This window comes from Myxine glutinosa, chromosome 4, assembly GCF_964187855.1.
Source record: "Myxine glutinosa chromosome 4, kmMyxGlut1.1, whole genome shotgun sequence".
NCBI classification, from domain to species: domain Eukaryota; kingdom Metazoa; phylum Chordata; class Myxini; order Myxiniformes; family Myxinidae; genus Myxine; species Myxine glutinosa.
The window spans coordinates 113,721,815-113,742,962 of record NC_136264.1 but is presented as its reverse complement, the minus strand read 5'-3'; the positions used below and the strand labels follow the sequence as shown (position 1 = coordinate 113,742,962).

At 42.9% G+C, this 21,148-nt stretch overlaps 1 protein-coding gene across 1 annotated transcript in view; it reads right to left on the bottom strand.

Annotated features, from left to right (window-relative positions):
• NTN4 (netrin 4) overlaps window positions 1-21,148 on the bottom strand; it is a 49,885-nt gene that overhangs the window by 3,335 nt on the left and 25,402 nt on the right. Inside the window, exons 6-8 of the mRNA XM_068113123.2 lie at window positions 11,589-11,799; window positions 7,035-7,177; window positions 982-1,050 (exon numbers count right to left, since the gene is read on the bottom strand). Coding sequence (XP_067969224.2) covers window positions 982-1,050; window positions 7,035-7,177; window positions 11,589-11,799 — 423 coding nt within the window. The remainder of the gene's footprint in view (window positions 1-981; window positions 1,051-7,034; window positions 7,178-11,588; window positions 11,800-21,148) is intronic.

Genomic DNA, 21,148 nt, shown 5'->3' with positions numbered 1-21,148 from the left:
AGAAAGGGAAGTTGCACATAAAATTGAATGAAAAATAAAAATAAAAATATCAGGTGAAAAATAAAATCGAAAAGGTTTTTCACAGCTTGAATTATCACTGTAAAAAGGGGAAAATAATATCAACACAACCATCTTTAGATCATCAACTCGATTCTGAAAATTCTTCAAGGTGTTGAGCAATCAAAGCAGAATCAGAAAGAGGAATAAAGTTCTCCAAGCAGTTAACCTTTGTCTCAGAACAGAAAAGGTGGAGTTTCCCTACTTGTAATCATTCTTGGCTGCGGTGATGACAAAACAATACCATGATAATCAGGGGTTGGTTGGTCAGGGTCATCTAAATATTATGTCCACAAAATGGTGGGATTTTGGAGGAACCTTCTTCCTTCCTGACATGTTTCCCTTCACTCCCTGCTTCCCAAAATCTCTTTTCTCTAACTCCTTCCCAACTGCAAATTATCCTTTATTCCCACCATCCCTTTATGAAGTACGTAATATCTAGATGGCCCTTTGGTTCTTTTAACCTGTGATGGAGAAGCAGACTGGCTTATAAGCTTAGCAATATAATAAAATAAAATAAAACATTTTTCTTTGCTGCGCTTTGTGGAAAGGAGAGTCAAAACGAGTTTCACTGAAGCAGTACCATTCCATCACGATGGATGTTGAAGATCCCATGATGTCTTTAGCAAAGTGTAGACGAGCTATCACTGGCGCACTGACAAAATTCCAAATTCCTGCTCTAATATACAAGGGGGCACTGTATCAGTGGCACAGCTGCCCCCTTCCCCAACCAATGATGTTTTCTGCTGCCATGTACTGTATACGAAAGAGGAATAAGAAGATTCCTTCCAGCTTGCAGGAAAAATATTTTGACTCCACCTCAAATCATCCTGGATCTCCATAAAACAATTTGGATGTGAGCATTCGTGCAACATTTCCATTTCATCGATTCAAAGGCAAAATGCTCTTCACATGCGTACCTACCATAAGTATATTTCTTGCTGCAGAATTCCTCACGGCTTCCCAACTTCAGTTCCTTGCAAACGCACTTCCCTGGCATAAGTGAACAGCAAGAACTTAAACAAATGTCTCAAGTAATATACATCAAGTTTCTTTTTGGTGTTCTTCATTTTAGCCATGAGTTCCCTTTACAAGGCCATTAAACCCATCAAAGCCTGCACAATGGTTGTTTGTCCATGCTCTATCTTTTTTAAATTCTGAGTGGTAAGCAAGTAGGCAGCCACTGAGTCTGGTGGTCTATTTACCATAATATGAATATCACTAAAATTACAGGAGTGTCACTTTAGAATAATGTCATTGGAATCAAAAAAAAATTCAAATCAAGAATCAAAATCAAAATTTTTCAGAATCATTGGAATCTCCCGCGATGAAGCTAACTCCAAGGGCCTTTCACTCACTCACCGCAGGCAGGTTGGTGGTTTTTCCGTCTTCTACCGACTCCTCTCTGGCCTTGCCCCCCCCAGCCCTCTCTGGGCTCTGTCCCCCAAATATTCCTACAGTTCGCACAAGATCTGCCAGCAACCCTCTTATGGTTAAACTGCCAAAATCAAGACTCTCTGCTCACCTTCACTCCTTCATTCCTCTTTTCTCCCACCTCTGGAACAAACTCCCTCACTCTCTTCAATCCCACTCCACCCTCCAGGTCTTTAAAGCAGCTGTTCACCACCATCTCTTATCTTCCCCCATCCAAAACCTTGATCTTTTCTACCCCCGCTAATTTCACCCCAAATCCACTTTTTTGAAATACCAACTTCTGTCCTGGAAGTCCTTGGTGTCCTTGTGTTTTATACTTCTCCCACCCGCCCCCTTCCCATGCCTCCTCCCCCCAAGCCCTCTCCCTCCCACACATCTCCCTACTCTCAAATGTTGTGTTTGTGTGCTTCCCCTTCTCTCCCCATCTTGTCTTCCGCTCCCTCTTTTTATATATTTTGTTTGTCTGGTTGATTTGTTTGTGAAATAAATGATGGCTCTTTCACGAGCCTCGATTCTGTATATACAAAAAAAAAAGAAAAAAAAAAGTACTTAGGAACTGCCCTGCCTCTTTGCTTAAAGTAAATATCACAAAGTATTTCAAAAGATAAACATACATTGTTTGTAATTCTCATATTTATGAGACAGTCGACAGATCATAAACTGCATTATTGATATTTTCAAATGAAAGCCGATGATGTGAGTAATGTTAACCGCCATGGAAAGTTTTAGTGTTATCCTTTTGAAAAGGTATTTTGTTCTAATGAAGGCAACCTTACCTGCTGACACGTACTGACACGAGACTTCATGAAGACTCGTATTCCATTGTATAAACTAGTGTGAGTAGTTGCCATTCTATTACCAAATGCATTAGGACAGTATCCCCAAACTCGAAATGAACCATCCCAACCTGCATGTGCATGCTTTCCCACAATGCAAAGCAGCATGTGCTGAATAAAGTTGAAACTTACTGAAGAGTAGACTAACCTTCAGCGTGGGGTTGTTATTGGATGCTAGATGCTTGTGACATATCTATCAGATTGGGCCTATTTCCGAAGGCACACTGCAGGTACTATCCTTACACAATGGAAGACAAAAGTTTGTGCCAATGGGTAGAAAATAGGATAGACACACTAAAGTTTTTGACTGATAGGGTAAAAAAAAACCTTCAAATACACAATGTTGCAATATTACCATGAGATATCTACCAAAATATGGAATAAAATGGCGCTGACAGTGACACCCTCTGATAATCACATCGTTATAAATTCATAATTCTGCATATTTCTTATTTGCAGAAAACCCTGTTCCTCCGAGCCATTCTAAGGGAATTAGTTCCCAATGACAGAAAAGTTTTTTTTAAGACTTTGGTTACGTGTCCAAACAAATGACTGAAAAGATACAACAGGTGCGCAACAAAAATGCAAATAACTTGGAACTGCATGAATTTTGATATTTGTAAACTTCCTTTGCACTGTATGGACCAAAGACTCTTAAATGATGCATCATTCAGCTACCGACTCCTCTCCGGCCTTGCTCCCCCAGCTCTCTCTGTGCTCTGTCCCCCGAATATTCTACAGGTCGCACAAGATCTGCCAGCATCCCTCTTATGGTTAAACTGCCAAAATCTACTCTCTCTGCTCACCTTCACTCCTTCATTCCTCTTTTCTCCCGCCTCTGGAACAAACTCCCTCACTCCCTTCAATCCCACCCCCCCCCCCTCCAGGTCTTTAAAACAGCTGTTCACCACCATCTCTTATCCTCCCCCATCCAAAACCTTGATCTTTTCTACCCCCGCTAATTCACCCCAGATCCACTTTTTCGAAATTCCAACTTCTTTCCTGGAAGTCCTTGCAGTGTCCATATGTTTTATAACTCTCCCACCTCCCCCCAAACCCTCTCCCTCCCACAGGTCTCTTGATGTCCTTGCTCTCAAATGTTGTGTTTGTGTCCATCCTTCCCCCTCTCTCCCCATCTTGTCTACCGCTCGCCTTATTTTGTGTTTTATGTGTCGGTTTGACTTTTTGTGTGATTAATGTTAGCTCTTTCACGAGCCTCGATCTTGTATACAAAAAAAAAAAAAAAAAAATGTACGTGCTGTGGTTATGACGTTTACCCCAATCAGACGTATTCAGGCACCTTGCATATACTTGCATATCTCATTTATCATCAACAATTAGGAGGTTTGCAGTCAGGAACATTAAATTTAACTGAGGAAGCACACTAACCCGATGAAATGATGCTGACATAATGTGCATAAATTATACCAACACATCACCTCCAAACTCAGAGGCATCCGCGTGGTACTCAAGTCATTGCAGACTGAGATTAAAGCTCTATGGTCACCCCCTAACTTGACTAGGAAGCAAGGCACAGGTCACAAATGATGAGCAGTGCAGAGACAATGGGTCAGCATGGCAGGCGACACTTGTTGTTGCTAACAGGTTGTGCAGCAATTGCTGGGGTGAGACTCAATCTGTGCCTTGCTTCCCAGTCGTGTTACGGGGTTCAATCTGTGTACGTGGTGGGCCACGTGAAAAGGGGAAAAGGGGGCTTATGGGTGTTCCTTGGGTAAACTAAATTTTCATCGTTTTCTGACCACCCGTAAGCCCCCTTTTTACGTGGCGCGCCACGTATATTAACGGCTTAGATTGGTCACAAATAAACAATTTGCAGTGTGTTGTCCTGACGAGGGAAAAATAAGCCCTCGTCGGGACGGCATGGTGTTGAAGTCGTGGGGACTCACTCCTATGGAGGAGAGATCCAATTGTATGACCATGAATTCTGGCCCTTCGGGGTCAGGATGCATGTGTTTTGAATGACCATGCACTTCAGCCTTTGGGTTGAAGTGCATGTGTATGCCAATGGGACAGTCTTGATAGACGGTGTGCCTTGGCCGTGGGGTCAAGGTGCACGTCCAAGGCTGTTTAAATGTTTGATTTTTAAACCTTTTTTATTATAAGAAAGGCAGGCCTCATAAGGCTCATAATGAGGGCGAAATGTATATCCACATCTCTGCCTTTGTTTATTTGTGACCATAGAGCTTTAATGTATACAGTCCTGTGAAAAAGTAAGTACACCCCATGTAAAGTTTTGACTTTTTCAACATATTTCAACATACAGCTATTTGATCTTCATTTTAACACTATTGACAGATAAAGGTGATATAATATAACAAATATCATGAAACATTTACATTTTGTAGTCCATTGTATAATTTAAATAAACATAAATGCAAATTTCGCGTGTTGAAAAAGTAAGTGCACCCCGACATTTATCACTACTTCCAATACCTAAAATTAGAATCAGGTGCACCAGCTCAGGTGCAATGATTAGAACATCGTTAGAGAGGATCTTGGAGGAACCTGTCTTATTTAAACCTCAGACATTTAGTTTGGTTTTCTCTTTGTTGTTGAAGTGTGCGACGTCACCATGCCGAGATCAAAAGAGCTCTCTGAGGCCTTCAGAAAGAAGGTTATAGATGCCGACGAGTCTGGGAAGGGATTTAAAAAGATCTCCAAACAATTTGAAATCGATCATTCGACTGTCCGGAAGATCATCTACAAGTGGAGAAGATTCCAAACAACTACCAACTTGTTCAGGCCAGGCCGCCTCAGCAAGTTCAGCCCGAGAGCAGACCGCAAGATGCTGAAAGAAGTCTCTAAGAACCCCAGAATGTCATCACGGGACCTACAGGTAGCGCTTGCCACTGTTGATGTCAAAGTGCACGAGTCTACCATTAGAAAGAGGCTGCACAAATTTGATCTACATGGGAGGTGCTCCTGCCTCACACCTAGCTCGGCTTCATGCTGTTGAAACCAAAGCTTTCAGAATCATTGGAATCTCCCGCGATGAAGCTATCTGTGAGGGCCTTTCACTCACTGACCGCAGGCAGGTAGGTGGTCTTTCTGTCTTCTACCGACTCCTCTCCGGCCTTGCTCCCCCAGCTCTCTCTGTGCTCTGCCCCCCAAATATTCCTACTGGTCGCACAAGATCTGCCAGCAAGCCTCTGATGGTTAAACTGCCGAAATCTCGGCTCTCTGCTCACCATCACTCCTTCATTCCTCTTTTCTCCCGCCTCTGGAACAAACTCCCACACTCCCTTCAATCCCACTCCTCCCTCCAGGTCTTTAAAACAGCTGTTCACCACCATCTCTTAACTTCCCCCATCCAAAACCTTGATCTTTTCTACCCCTACTAATTCACCCCAGATCCACCTTGTTTGTAATTCCAACTTCTTTCCTGGTAGTCCTGGCAGTGTCCATATGTTTTATGCCTCTCCCACCCCCTTTCCCATGCCTCCCCCCCAAAGCCCTCTCCCTCCCACAGATCTCTCGATGTCTCCATGTCTCTCGGTTCCTGCTCTCAAATGTTGTGTTTGTGTCCTTCCCCCTCTCTCCCCATCTTGTCTACCGCTCCCGATGTTATTTGTTTTATGTGTCGGTTTGTCGGTATGTGTCGGTTTGTCTTTCTGTGTGATAAATGTTCGCTCTTTCACGAGCCTCGATCTTGTATACAAAAAAACACAAAAAAAAAAAGTGTGCCAGGAGGAAACCTTTGCTGTCCAGAACGAGCATCAGGGCAAGACTAAAGTTTGCCAATGAACACCTAGGCAAAGACCAGCACTTCTGGAACAATGTGCTCTGGACAGATGAGTCAAAGGTAGAGCTATTTGGCCACAGTACCAGAAGACATGTTTGGCGAAAACCAAAGACAGCATTTGACCACAAGAACCTGATACCAACTGTAAAGCATGGTGGTGGAAATATTATGGTTTGGGGCAGCTTTGCTGCATCAGGGCCTGGGCAGCTCACCATCATCGAATCCACTATGAATTCTTCATTGTACCAGAGGGTGCTTGAGGATAATGTGAGGCCATCTGTCGGAAAGTTGAAGCTCAACTGAAGGTGGACTTTGCAACATGACAATGACCCCAAACATACCAGTAAATCCACCAAGGAATGGCTGAAAAGAAAGAAATGGAGGGTTCTGGAATGGCCAAGTCAAAGCCCGGATCTAAATCCCATCGAGATGTTGTGGGGGGATTTGAAACGAGCTGTGCATGCAAGAAACCCCTCAAACATCGCACAGCTGAAATAATTCTGCATGGAGGAGTGGGCAAAAATTTCTCCCAGTCGATGTCAGAGACTGGTAGACAGTTATAAGAAATGCCTACTTGAGGTTATTTCTGCCAAAGGGGGCAACACCACTGATTTTAGCCAAGGGTGTACTTTCTTTTTCCACATGCAAAATTTGCATTTATGTTTATTTAAATTGTACAATGGACTACAAAATGTAAATGTTTCATGATATTTGTTATATTACATCACCTTTATCTATCAATATTGTTGAAATGAAGATCAAATCGCTGTACGTTGAAATATGTTGAAAAAGTCAAAACTTTACATGGGGTGTACTTACTTTTTCACGTGACTGTATGTATGTATATATATATATTTATATTTCTATGTGCCTACACTTCTGACAAAATTGTCTAGAATTTCGATGATGGTTTTATGACGAGGGTATAAGGGTATAAGGCTCACCTGGGTATAAGGCAGCTGAAAACCCCTGCACTTCATCCCATTCTTCAGCCTGAGGGGAGATAAGTGGTTGGTGATGGCTCAGCCCTGGCACAGCTCCTCCAATGGGTACATCAAGCCAGGTTGTGTTTCCATGAGTTTGAGTGCTGCGTTGAGACATCCCACTCATCAGATTGCACCCGTAAGGTGAGGGAAAGCCATCATTATTCTCAAAACTACAAGCGATTACATGTCTGTTCCAATGCTCCCAAAATATTGGGAGTGAAATTTCTAGTGTGGTATGTTGCTTGGGAGCATGATGTCATGACTTCAATTGCATGATTTCTGCATTGGAACGATAAAATCTAATAATATAAACGTTTAATGTCCCACATACGAACAGATAAATAATTTTATCAAGCAAGATAAAGAATTTTTTTTTTTTAAACTTTAGGCAGCCAAGCTCACTTACATAACAGTGGTTTCACAATGAAAGTATGCTTATCCAATACCTAAACGGCTAGCGGATTATGCAGCGAGACTACCAGACTTGCTTTAGCAGAAATTCGTCACCCGAAAACCGGCCCTTAAAGACGTTAAGCTGGGCGTCCCACCTGCCGGCATTGGATAGTGGACGTTAAAGATCCTATGGTGTCCTTTGCAAAGAGTAGGCAAGCTATCGCCAGCACCCTGGCCAAATTCAACATTCCTGTTCCAACCTATAGAGGGCACAGCATCAGTGGCACAGCCCTTCAAGAACTGATGCCAATCCGCAGCCACATACTGCATACAAACGACGACGATGACATTACTGTTTATCGCTGTAAACCCTTCATTTACTATTGTGCAGCTCTTACATGAGGCTTAGCATTTGTAAAGAAGAAAGGGAGAGAGAATGCAATAATTTAAGTAGTAATGGCCAGTGATGGCTCATGAGGAGCATGTGCAAGAAATGTGTTATTTTAAGCATTTCATATGCTTCTCTAGTATGAATAAAGCTGCTGTATTTTGATGCTATTTGAGATTAACTTGTTTGAGAGATTAACAGCCACAACTACAATGCCATTTGGTAGAGCGCATAACTCTGCCAGACTAAACAGTTTACGTTTTGTATATCACCAATAGGCCGGATCTGCATCAGGACCATCAGGACCTTGTCACCTACCCAACTCATCCACCTAGTTTTGGCATAATCGGTCCATAACTTTTTGCGATAATGTAATGTATATCGTTTTTGCTCCATCTCTCAATGGTGAAGAATCATTTGAAATATCTTTGGATCTGGATTCACCAAAATCAAATCAATTCGTCCGTGTCGCACACGCAACCTGTCCACCGAGTTTCATTTGAATCCGTCCTTAACTGTTTGAGATATAGTGATTTTTCTTGTTTTGGTCCTATCTTTGAATGGTGAAAAATCATTCAAGAAATTCAAGCATGTGCATCCAAATCTGGATCTCGACCAAAATTGAATCGTCGTCCTTGTCACGCACCCAACCTTTCCACCAAATTTCGCACGAAACTGTCCATAACTTTTTGAGACATCCTGCTCATAGACAGACACATACACAGACAAACAGACTGGTGAAAACATAACCTCCATCCACCTTAGTTGGTGGAGGTGAAAAAAAATAGATTATTGTATCCGGATCCGAATCGTCAACAAAATCGAAGCAACTTGTCCTTGCCACACACCTGTCCACCCAGTTTTGTCTGAATTCGTCCATATCTTTTTGAGATATCCTGCCACAGACAAACAGAGATTAAAACATAACTTGATCCATACAGTATATCTTCGGCGGCGGAGATAAAATTATGCTATATTGTGGGATCAGCTGAGAGATAAGTTTAACCTGTCGATCACAAACCTGGAATTTGATTGGAAACAACTGAAATTTGGAATTTGTCCAGAATGCTTATTTTTGTATATGAAGTCAAGGGTATTGGAAGAGCGACAACAATGAACGGATCAGAACAAAACCGGACAAAAGCAATAGTAGAAAGAGGAGGAGGGACACCAACAGCTGAGTTGAAGGATAAAGTATAGAGAAAGACTTGGACAAATAAGGGAAGTGGGGAGGAATTGAGGGGGTGTGGGGGGTGAAGGAAAGGATGCATGAGGTGAACAAGATGGATACAGAACCAAATTCTCAGGAAGGAGAAACTGGAAAATTGGAAGGAGGCACACTTGTGGGTGAGGGAGGGCAGGAAAGATCATGGTTTTTGGATTGAGGATGACCTGAAATGGTGGTGAACAGCTGGCTTGGAGACATGGAGGGAAGAATGAGGTTGAAGAGAATGTGAAAGTTTGTTCCACAGCTGGGAAAAAGAAACGAATGAGTGGAGGTGAGCATTGATCCTGGATTTAGGTAGTTTCACTAGAAGGGGGTTGATGGTGGACTGTGTGTGCCATGCAAAAACATGGGAGGGGGGCACGGGGAGGGGAGAAAAAAGCACGGAAATAGTAGAGCGTGCAAGACCAGAAAGGAGGTTGCGGAAGTCAAAGACCACCGATCTGTCTACGATGGGAAAGGGATAGGCCTGTAGTCTCAGCTTCATTGCGGGAGATTGCAATAATCTCGAAGGCCTTGGTTTCCATGGCATCAAGCTGAGCAAGGTGTGAGTCAGGGCAGCCATCACTGAGGGAACAGCAGTACTCGATCAAGCTGTGGATGAAGGCCTTGCAGTTGGATAAGAGTTCAGGTTTTGCCAAGGAAGGATTTTGCACGACGGAGGATGCACAGTCAACGGCTGGCTTTGGAGGCCAACTTAGAAATTTGGTTTGCCCAAGAAAGATCATAGCAGGGCGTGAGGCCCAAGTGTGAGTTTGAGTGACAACTTCTTCAAGATGGTTTTTGAGAAAGTAGACAGGAGGGTTTGCATTACGGTCCTTTCGGAGAGTGACAGTGTGAGGTTTGTCAGGATTGAAAGACATATTCCAAGTGTTTGACCAGCTTCTGATTTTGTCAAGGCCTCAAGAGAGGAAAGAAGCTGCAGCCTGCCTTTCTGAAGAATGAGGGATATCATGGCAGAGGATGGAGTCATCAGCAAATAGATAAAGATGGTTTTCCATAAAGTCAGAGAGATCATTGATGAAGATCAGGAATAGGACTTGGCCAGGAACAACGCCTTGGGGGTGGTCCATCCTTAATCCGAAGAAAAGAAGAAAGGATCCTGTTGAGAGTTACATGTTGGCTATGAGAGTAGAGGAAGTCAGTAACCCAAGAGTTGAGTTGGCCTTGGATACCAATGGCTGAGAGTTTGGAGAGCGTGGCAGGATGCCATACTGTATTAAAAGCTCGAGATATGTCCAGAGAGGCAGTCCTGATCTCAAGTCTGACAATGAGGGCGTCCATCCATTATTGAGAGAGTAGAAGCAGCATGTCCAAGGTAGAGTGACCTGGTCTGACTCCAAATTGTTGACCTGAGGTGAGGATGTTGGTGAAAAGGAAGGATTTAATATAAACTGTGAAGATGGATTCCATGACCGAGCTGATGATTGGAAGTAAGCTGATAGGTCTATATTTAAAGGGATTGGTTTTGCATCTTCTTATGTAATGCAGTGATGTTGGCGGATTTCCATGCAGATGGAAGATAACCTTGAGCAAAATCCAGGATGAAAAGGGCAGACAGAGAGATGTTCAAGAGCGGTAGAGCAGGTTTTTAGGACACGTGATCTGATGCCTTCAGGTCCAGTTGAAAAAGACACAGGGTCTAGGAGCAGTTGGGTGCGACTGGGTAGGGTGGGCAGAGGGAGCGAGGGTTGGAGACACAAGATTTAAAAGTAAACACAGAATTGAGGCATTTGGCCTTCTCACGAGCGGAGTCGGCTGTGGAACTGACAATAACTTGCTTACTCTTCGCATAAGATACCGTGGGTTCCTTAACGTCCGCTGACGAATGCTAACAGAGAGGACACTCAGCTTACTATCCATCTGAGGAATGGTGTACTTTGCGGTGTAACAAACTGCCTGTGAAGCACCAACCCAAAGGTTTATGGTTGGGTCGGTGATTCAAACCCAGACATAGACAGCTCAAATGTAAGTGTGCTACCTCTGATCTCCATTCTGTCAGATGATATTTGAAATAATACAATTTCTCATAAATGAGGAACATCCCAATAAGGATTGTTTGTGGATGATGATGTTATCAGTGCCGAAAGTGAAAATACAATTATTTAATAATATCATAGGAAGACCATTGTGATGTTTGGAATGTGTTAAAACAATATCATATTAATCTAGCAAATATAGATGTTTTCATTTCTTTCCCTATTGATATCTGTTTGTTGAGGATTTTTTTTTTTACAAGTTAGGGTAACTGATTAAAACTTGATTTTTTTTTTACAAGTTAGGGTAACTGATTAAAACTTGAAAACATAAAAATAATTTATTTATTCAAAAATAGCAATTATTTTCCTGTAATATCAAAATTCACTACAAAATAAAACTCCTCGTGGCTTTTTAAACTTTCATTGATGAACTTTTTAAACTTCATATACTTCAACCCAGCCCCAATGATCAGTTCCCCCAATCGTGTTCCAATAGCAGCTCGACTGAGATTATGCCACATACTCACCCACTGGTGCAAAAACCGGTGTTTGAATCACAAGAGCTTGGGCAGTGACAAGGCCTGCATCCAGATGGGCCAAAGCCCCAATAACCAGTGAGGCACTGATGGCAGTCACGTCCCCCGACACCAGGTTGGCAGAAGCAATTTCCAGTAATAGGGTCGCATGTCGAACCTTGGTCACCAGAAGAGAGAGAACCCAGAGGATGGCAAGAGCAAGCTGTTGATGTAATAGGGCAAAAAGAGAGGGAAAAGCTATTATGAACCTAAGTATAAGTTGCAGTAGATACTTTGAGTGCAAATTATGGATTTTCTCGACAGATTGGATAAATCACTAAAATGTAGGATACTGTAGGATATTTGACACTTAATATGATGGCCAGTAGGCAAAAGGCAACTATGAACATGTACCCAGGAGATACCCTGGTGGTGCCATTATGGAGCTGTCAAGATATATTTTACACTAGCAAAAGTACCCGGCGTTGCCGAATATGAAGAGAGGAGAGGAGGAAAGAAGAGGGGGAGGAGAAGAGGGGGGGGGAAGGGAATGGGAGGGAGAGGAGAGAGAGGGAAGGGGGAGAGGAGAAAGAGAGGGGGAGGGAAGAAAGGGGGAGGGATGGAAGGGGAAGAAGGGAGGGGGAGAGGGGGTAGGAGGCAAAGAGGGGTGGGGGAGCAAGGAGGGGGAGGAGCAGGGAGGAGAGAGAGAAGGGAAGGAGGGTGGAGTGAGGAAGCGGGAGGGGGGGAGAGGTGGAGAATGATGCCTCACCACATGTCACTACACTATAAACTCCAGAAGGGAGGGGAGTGAGGAGAAGGGTGGGCACAAGAGGTGTGTGGAAGGAGTGGTCTCCTTCTGTGCAAAGATGCGGAATTGAGCTTAGCAGCAGTTCTGACTGCTAAAAAGTGTTTATTTTTTCTCCAGGTGGACAGCATAGATGAAGTACACCAAACAAAAACGGCAACCACAAAGATTTACCTTTAAATAGTCTTCCATAAATGTGGAAATCACGCAGCAAATCAGTGAAACGTGGAAACCACTTGGAGCAGACAAAATGTCGACTTTACATTTGCAATGATACAGTTCGACATGGCAGACGTTTCATTTGAGTTCCAAACACGTTTGATTTGTTTTTGTTTTTACAAGTATATTTTTATTGATTGATTTTATAGGTATATTGATTATAACTATATATTATGTTACGGATTCGTCACTCCCGTCTTTGTGGTTTTCATCCACTGGAAGCATTTTTAGTTTCATGTACTATTATTGCTACAGTTTGAGTGAAATGGAGATAACTGTCTTCAAAAGTAAAAATTAGTGTTTCAAAAGAAAAACGAAATGGATTGGGAGAAACCGGAAGAAGAAGAAGAGGAGGCTGAAGCGGCTCAAGTGAGGTCGGGAAAGAAAGGCCGATCTGCTTCGAGGTGTCGAGCGGACGCTGGTGGACGTTGGTCACGAGCGAATATTGGTTTCCCCGGGAAAGGGATTCCTGTGACAGTGTCGTTATCGCTGTGGCAGATAAACCTGCGTGACGGGTTTTGCGGTTGGTTCCAAAAGTGAATCATCGCGGGAGAGACGGTACGCCTCCATTATGGGCTCGTCCGCCATTTCACCTCGCGCCAGCCATTTCACCTCGCACCAGCCGTTAGCCGGGTTCTCGTGTGTGTTGTGGATTTCGCTTGGGAATTTGCAGTTCTCCGCTTGGGAGCCGCTGATCATTCATGTCAGCGCCATTGTCTGGTGAACTGAAGGTGTGAATTCCCAGTCGCCTTTTGGGTGAACTTTTGCCTGGCCGACGTTGGCCCAACACCTCACTAAGCGGCTCTTCGGCAGCGTCGACTGTCAGCTGTCCTGGGTTCAGGTCTCAGTACGACCTGTTTTTTTGTGATCACCGGAGCGTGGATCGACTTTGGGCCTGGTGTCGTGACAGTGACTTTGGGGGTGTTACAGTTCGCTCACGTGGAGTACCGTGAGTTATTGAGTTAAGAAACTGGTGGTACCATCATTGGAATTATATGGTATTTGTTGTGCAATTGAGGTTTTATTGTACTTGTGCAAGTTGTTATTATTGTGTGATATTAATACAATACTTTGGTTTTGTAACGATTGATTGGTGTGGTTTCACCATTGGTCATTGGCACACATAATAGCACATCTTTCTGTCATGACTCCTTTCGGGGCTTGGAGGTACACCGTGACCGGGGTTTGGGGAGGAGCACATAACAATTAATACAATAAAAGTATATCGCACAAAAATGTTCGTCAATAAAAAAATGAGTACATAAAAACAAAAAGGGAGCTCTGTCTACTGTAACGCCATGGCTTGCAAAAGCAGCTTGAATATAGCATTCACCAAGCGGTGGTTCACCTCGTTAATCATATTCAAAAAGGGTGTTATACCACACCCAAATTTCCCCAGCCTTGTGATTAATTAAGTACACAGGCATTTCTCACTTCATTTGTAGAGCCCACGCCAATCAGCTTAACCACTCGAGCAAGCACTCCAACGAAATGGGTGATAAGGAACGGCTGGCTTGGCAAGCGATAGCAAGCTGATTGCTTCTGGTTGAAATGGCCGAAAATGTTCAGGACACCACTTCTTAAATACTTTAAAATATACGCAATCTGGGTCCATCTAGACCTAGAGGGAATTTTAACAAGCGTTACGCCTAGGTCCCCCGCCGGTGAAGTGATGTGAGTTGACAAAGTGGAAGACGCAAGGCGGCCATCTTGAATTTTGCCGTGGCGACCCAATTTTCAATAGCGTTCTTCCTTATGCGTAGATACACCCACACACCAGATTAGAAGTTAGTAGTTCGTTTATTTTTCAAGATATTTCGCTCACAAGGTTCAGACATATATATGGTGGTAGCCATCTTGGATTTTGACGTGGCGACCCAATTTTCAAAAGCCTTCTTCCTTATGCCTAGACACACCCACACACCAGATTATAAGTTGGTACTTCGCTTATTTTTCAAGATATTCCGCTCACAATGTTCAGACATACATGGCGGCGGCCATCTTGGATTTGGAGCGGCGGCCACACACCAAATTAGAATTCGGTCCTTCACTTACGCACGCACGGACGGACGCACACACGGACGGAGGGGAAAACCATAGTCCCCCTTTCGCTCCGCAGTGCGACGGGGGACAAAAACAGATCACAGGTACAGTGGAGTGACACCCTATCCCATGGAAGTATGAATGAAGTAAAAAAATTATTATTAAGTTAAATTAAAAAAATAACACCAGAAGGAGAATTAAAACAACACAACATGCATTTTAAGGCCTTTTTCACTGCTAGAGTGGGGGTTAGCCTTGCGGTCCCCATGACAATCTTCTCCATTTTGCCCTATTTTCTGCATCTCTCCTTGTTAACCCCCTTGACCGCATTTCTTCTTCCACCATCTTTAGCCAAGTCTTTCTCGGTCTTCCCCGTCCTCTACTTCCTTCTACATTAATTTCCATCACTCTTCTCAACCAGTCACTTTCATCCTTCCTCAACACATGACCAAACCTCGCTTTGTTAAGAAAAAATAAGTTTGTTTCACCCGTCTTTTTTTGATTCACAATCTTATGCACCTCTAATTTGTAATTAAAATACTTCAAACCAACCTCTTTCCTCGGCCCGCACGGGCCCTGGTTATCTTCAACGAAAATCGTCACCAAACAGACGATGAAACCAATGAGATTCGAGCATTTGAAAGAATATTTCAAAAAAGCTTATTACTGCGTTTCGGAGGCTGAAAACGGCATCAAATATTCTAAAATTGACGAAGAATTATTTTTTAGAAATCTCGCGGCCGTAGGGGATAGTTTTTCATGGCCGGAAATATCCGAAGTTGAGACGGAATTCACCGAATTAATCAAGAAGGAAATTTTTATCAATTTTCTTTGAACTTTTTCTCAATTTTTTATGCATACTTCCGCATCCGCAAGATGGCGGCCTACATGGAGCGATTTGGTTTTTGAAATATTTTTTCAAATGCTCGAATCTCATTGGTTCCGGTGTTTGGTGACGATTTTCGTTGAAGATAACCAGGGCCCATGCGGGCCCGGGGAACGAGGTTGGTCTTAAAGTATTTTAATTACAAATTAGAGGTGCATAAGATTGTGAATCAAAAAAAGATGGATGAAACAAACTCCTATTGAACTTTTTCGCAATTTTATATGCATACTTCCGCATCCGCAAGATGGCGGCCTCCATGGAGCGATTTGGTGCGTCAAAGCTTCGAAATTCTCAAAGGATTCAGCAAAATCTGGCTTTTCAACATAATACGTATGCGTTCATTCACAACACCGGCTTCGCCGGCTATTACAGAGAGGCAAAAAAATTATGTGCCGTTTTCATTTTTATTGCCAAGAACTACAAAAAATGTTTTTTGAAGAATGAGAAAAATGAAGGGCATCATTCTCAAAGGTAAATAACATGTTATTTTGAAAACCCCAGATCGAAGGCAATGCTTTCGTAAGATAGCCATTGTACATCACAAGGGAGAACTGGATTAGCACATGTACTGGAAAACATGCACAGAACCCCAGGTTGACCTGTGTAGCACATTGATACAACGGCTCATGATGGTCAGAACCAAGGCTCAAATCCATTGTACCAAGATGGCCATTTAGCAGGGTTTACTGTATGACCTTGCCATGTTAAACTGTCCACAGCTTCTCATATGTCATTGTTGAGAAGTAACACCAACTTTTCCTCGTCTTGATTTCAGTAATGTATCGGTGCTGTGACCAGTGAGGGTTGAACAATGGACCAAGCCATGTAATTGCAAGAGATTATTTTATGATTGGAAGTCGATGACAACTTTTAAGTTTCACATCGATCAGTTATGTGGTTTCAGAGAAGAAGGTTTTTAAAGGTTTTCTTATTATCCAATATGGCTGCCATACCATGTGACTGATGACATCATTGCTAACAAAATATATTTCCTTTAGTTAGTTGATCACAAATCCATACTTTCACATTGATTGGTTAAGCAGTTTGAGAGAAGAAGATTGTTGGAGGTTTTCCTGTAATCCAAAATATCGGCCAAACTAGGTTGAAATTCAAGTACTTTTGGGACCTTTAAATCTTACAATGGCTTACTTATAAGGTGGAGGTGAGGGACGGGGGAGGGAGGGTTGGGAGAATACATGAACAAGCTTGAGTTCTTGAGTTAACTTGAGTTAACTAAGTTTGGTTACAATCCCATCAATGGTTTCGAAGAAGACGTTGCATGTGTTTATGGGTGGACAGAGGGATTGATGAGCTATGCTCACCTGAACTATGTTCCAGTTGAACTAAACAACTAAATTGAGATGAGGAAGAGAAGGGAGATTAAGAGACAATATAGAGGTTATGTGCATTGGCGAGTAAAAGGAAAGGGGTTTGGAGGGCAAAGGAGGAGGGGCTGCTGGAAGGGAGGGAGGAAGGATGAAGAAACTCCCACCATTTTTGAGTACATAATATTGTTACGGACGTGGTTTAGATGTTATGATGGGCCGAGCGGATGGTCCAACCGCGACCGAACAGTTACTCCCCGGTTAGCCCGATTCCACCCGACGTTGACCAGATCGCCCCACAGATATTCAATCGGGAAACCTCTAAAGCGACCGAAAGAGAAGGAAAAGAGAAGAAGACAGAGTACGGAGGAAGAACAGATTTATTATACACACACAAGCAAAAAGAAAGAGCGACCAAAATTATTTACAGCAATGGATGGAAGAAACAGTCACACAGTGCATCGTTAGCTTATCCTATTCAATTTACTTAACCCCAGGACAACGAGTAGGACAGACGACGTTCACACTTACACGGGGGATATTGCAGGCAGGTAGGGCTTGAGGTGGATTGCTGGAGAGGGAGGCAGGGTCGGAGGCAGCAGCTCTCAATTCCTCGCGTTTTTGGCGGGAAAACCCTCCGTCGCGTATCCGCTGCCGATGCTGTAGACGTCACGCGCTGGCTCGGGCACACCTGCTCCTCTCCTTCTGGTGGAGCCGTCTCCCTCCTTTCAGCGCGTCTCTCCAAAGCTGGTTTCCTCTCCGAGTACCTCTCCTCTTTGGCTTGGAGCGTCTCGCATCTCACCGCTCCTCTCTTATGTCGCCTCTTCGCTCATCTCCCATCTCATCTGCCGAAGCAGTCCCTTCCAGTCGCTTTTATTACTCCGGGCGGAATCAAGCCGCCGGCTGCGAGGGCACGCCTACCGGGTCGCTAACCGCGGTCCTGGTTGGCCAAGTGGGGTTGGCTCACTCCTCCCCTCTATGACGAGGTGGAGACACGCCTTTCTTCTCCGAGATTAGCACATGGGCAATGGCGGCTTGCGGGATTGAACACCACTCGCACCGCTTTTGAAAGGAACTTTGGAGAGCGGAGATGATTGGGGAAATTGAAAGGGCCTACGCTTATTTCGTTTGATACAATGCAGAGTCAATCTAGTGGGAAACACATATTTAACCTACATGGAATAAGGAAATAAACTATTTAAAAAGATATATCGTGGCCTGTGTGTAAGTTTCATGGAATTAACTAGGAGGACGGCTGCGACCATTATTTACATTACGAGGGTGTTACACATAACAAAACCATACTTTTTACATTCGTTACACTTCCTCCAAAATTGTTACACTTCTCAAAAACCGTTACACTTCTCAAATTCGTTACACTTCTCAAAACCGTTACAATATGTTGATGCCATAAAGGTACTTACAGCCAGTTGTAAATGCTGTCTAACTGCTTCCTCTTCTCATCCAGTTTGTTTCCTCTTCAATTAAATCCTATTTCCCCCCTACAGTTGTGACTTTATTATCTTGCAAAATGCTATATTGTCTTGTAGCGGGTTACCTATTTGTAGGGAATTTATACATTATTAGCTCACCTGGAACGAAGATCAGGGGAGCTAATGCAATGGCGCGTCGTCCGTCCGTCCGTCAGTCCGTAAACACTTGAAATGTCTTCTCTGAAACCGCTGATGGGATTGCGACCAAATTTGGCACAAGTGACGTTTTTGCGTTGTGACTGAAGTTTGTTCACAGCATTAAAATAATCGGAGTCTAAGGCGGTTTACCGGGGTCAAAGTGGATCTAGGTTTTACCGCCCAAAATAGATATTTACTTTCTTCTCTGAAACTACACACACAATTTCGATGAAACTTCACCACAACCTTCACCACCCGTGACGTACCAAAGTTTGTTCACGGCATTAAAAAAAATCGGGTCCTTTGGGGGTCTACGTGGGGGTTGCCCCCCAAAATAGGTATTTGCCTTCTTAGAAACTGCACATGCAATTCTGATGAAACTTGACCACAACCTTAATCCCCCGTGTTGTACCTTAGTTTGCTCCTGGCATTTAAAAAATCGGGGTCTAAGGTGGTCTATTGGGGGGGGGGGGGGGGGCTTGCCCCCCAAAATAGGTATTTGTTTTTTTTTCTCAGAACATACACACACAATATTGAAGAAACTTCACCACAACCTTTATCATCCGTGATGTACCAATGTTTGTTCAAGGCATTGGAAACATTGGGTTCTGAGGAGGTACACGGGGTGGGAGGGGGAGAGGGGGCGGGCGGGGATTGGTATTTTTTGGTTTGGATTTTTTGGTTTCGTTTGGATAGGTATTGTCCCCCAGAATAGGTATTTTTTGCTTGTTTGTTTAAAGTCTTATGATTATGTCAGTATGATTCTACATGCTGCACTGTCTTCTAGCAACCATTGAAATTGGTTTAAAATACCTTTTGTCAGTGCAGTATACTGTTTATTCTACAAGGTGTGCGCCAGGGGTATTGCCCCAATGTTTTATTTTGTGATGTTTTGACATTTGTGTTTCAAATAACATTTATTATTCACTGAGTCGGTTTATAATAAAAGGAAAGTTTTTAATGCTTATTGATCCTGTTCTGCCAATTGATATTAAAGCAATGAAGGGATGTCAAAAATGGAGGTTAGAAGGATATCCATTTTTTGAGATTCTAAAGAATAAAAGATTCTAATAAAGAGGAGGAAATCATCATGAGATGATGACATGTGGATGCAATTGTGAATACTGCTAACATAAGGCAATCGACAATACGGAAAATTCCATGACTACAGAATGCGTAACTCAAACCGTCGATGTTTGTTTTCCTTATTTCACTTCCATGTTCTGCCAAGTACCGGTATGTATTTGGTTACTTTCCCGGAACGTGTATAAAAAAAAAAAAAAAAAAAAAAAAACCCTCCCGGAACCCTCCCGGTTTCCCGGAACGTGTATATTTAACAGAATTCTGGATAAGCCCTCTTCCTTTCATTTTTTTTCTCATAGAGGTATAGTTATTCTTACAGATGAACTGGCATGACTGCAAGGAAAAAGTGGTCATCACAAGGTGTTCTTGACACGCGTGATCATCGATCCTGCAAAATGGGATTTAAATACCTCGACCTCAGGCCTTCACGTGGTTAGCCTAGCCTGCGTTCCGCTATTCTCTCGAGCCTGCATGTCAAGATATTTCCACCCGAAGCAGGGAAGAGGTATGTACAACTCCACAGGCATCCTCAATGCATATGAGCAGAAAATCAGGACTTTAAAATCATTTTATTTTGCATTTAAGCGGCTACTTCTTCCCAAAAGATTTTCCTTGGTGAGTCCAGAACACGATTTATGCCTCAAGTTTGTCTCAATTGTGCAATACTTTACAAGGTGAGATCCAGGAATGGAGGAACGCTTGAAACATCATCCTGCGAACTTGGGGGAATGCTGAAGTATGTATGGGTATATACTGTATGCGTATAGAGATTTCCATCTCGGGGTGCGATTTTGCATTATGCAAAAAGTAAGCATAATACCAAGCTGCAAGGCCTATCTGAATAGCCTCTAACATAGTCTAACTCTCTTGTTATTTACCTATGCCATAATAATTTGATTCTGCAGCTTCTCTTCCAAAAGAATGACAAATCCTTGATATTAATGTTTCCTCAAACATTTTAATGGTTTGTTGGTGTGTCACACCAACCCTGATGCGACTGTGTATTGAAAGGTAAAGATCTAATGGTGGGTCTACCTTTAAACAACTTGGTTTTGCGTTTGAACACATGTGAAGTTCAATCCGACAAACACTGGTTCAGGGTGAAAGGTAGCGCCGCATCACGGAATATACAATACTTTGGGTGGCACTTTAAGTCAGCTGTCCTGTCAGCCATGTGGACTTCAAATAACCTGCAAATGGGATGTGCAAGCTTGAAATGAAAGGATGGAGATGTTAATTCTTTTTCGAGTGAGTATAAAAGCGAGACAGTGAGTATACTTAAGTTATGGTAATGGAATGTTAATTGGGTTAAGTAAAAGTGTAAGTTATATTAACTGACAGAGTTCATAATCATATATGGAAAGCCTTTTCTAACCACTGACTGGCTGATATTAATGTTTGGTACCTTCCGAGTGTCATAGAAAGCTGAAATTTAGCGTGCCGATGGACACCAAAGCTGGTACACTGGGAAAATCCCAGAACCGTCGGAAAGCTTCCGTAAATGAAATTACAAACCATACGTTAAAAAAACCAATCGATATCTAGCATTTGAAAATTGTAATTTCTATAACTGTAAACTG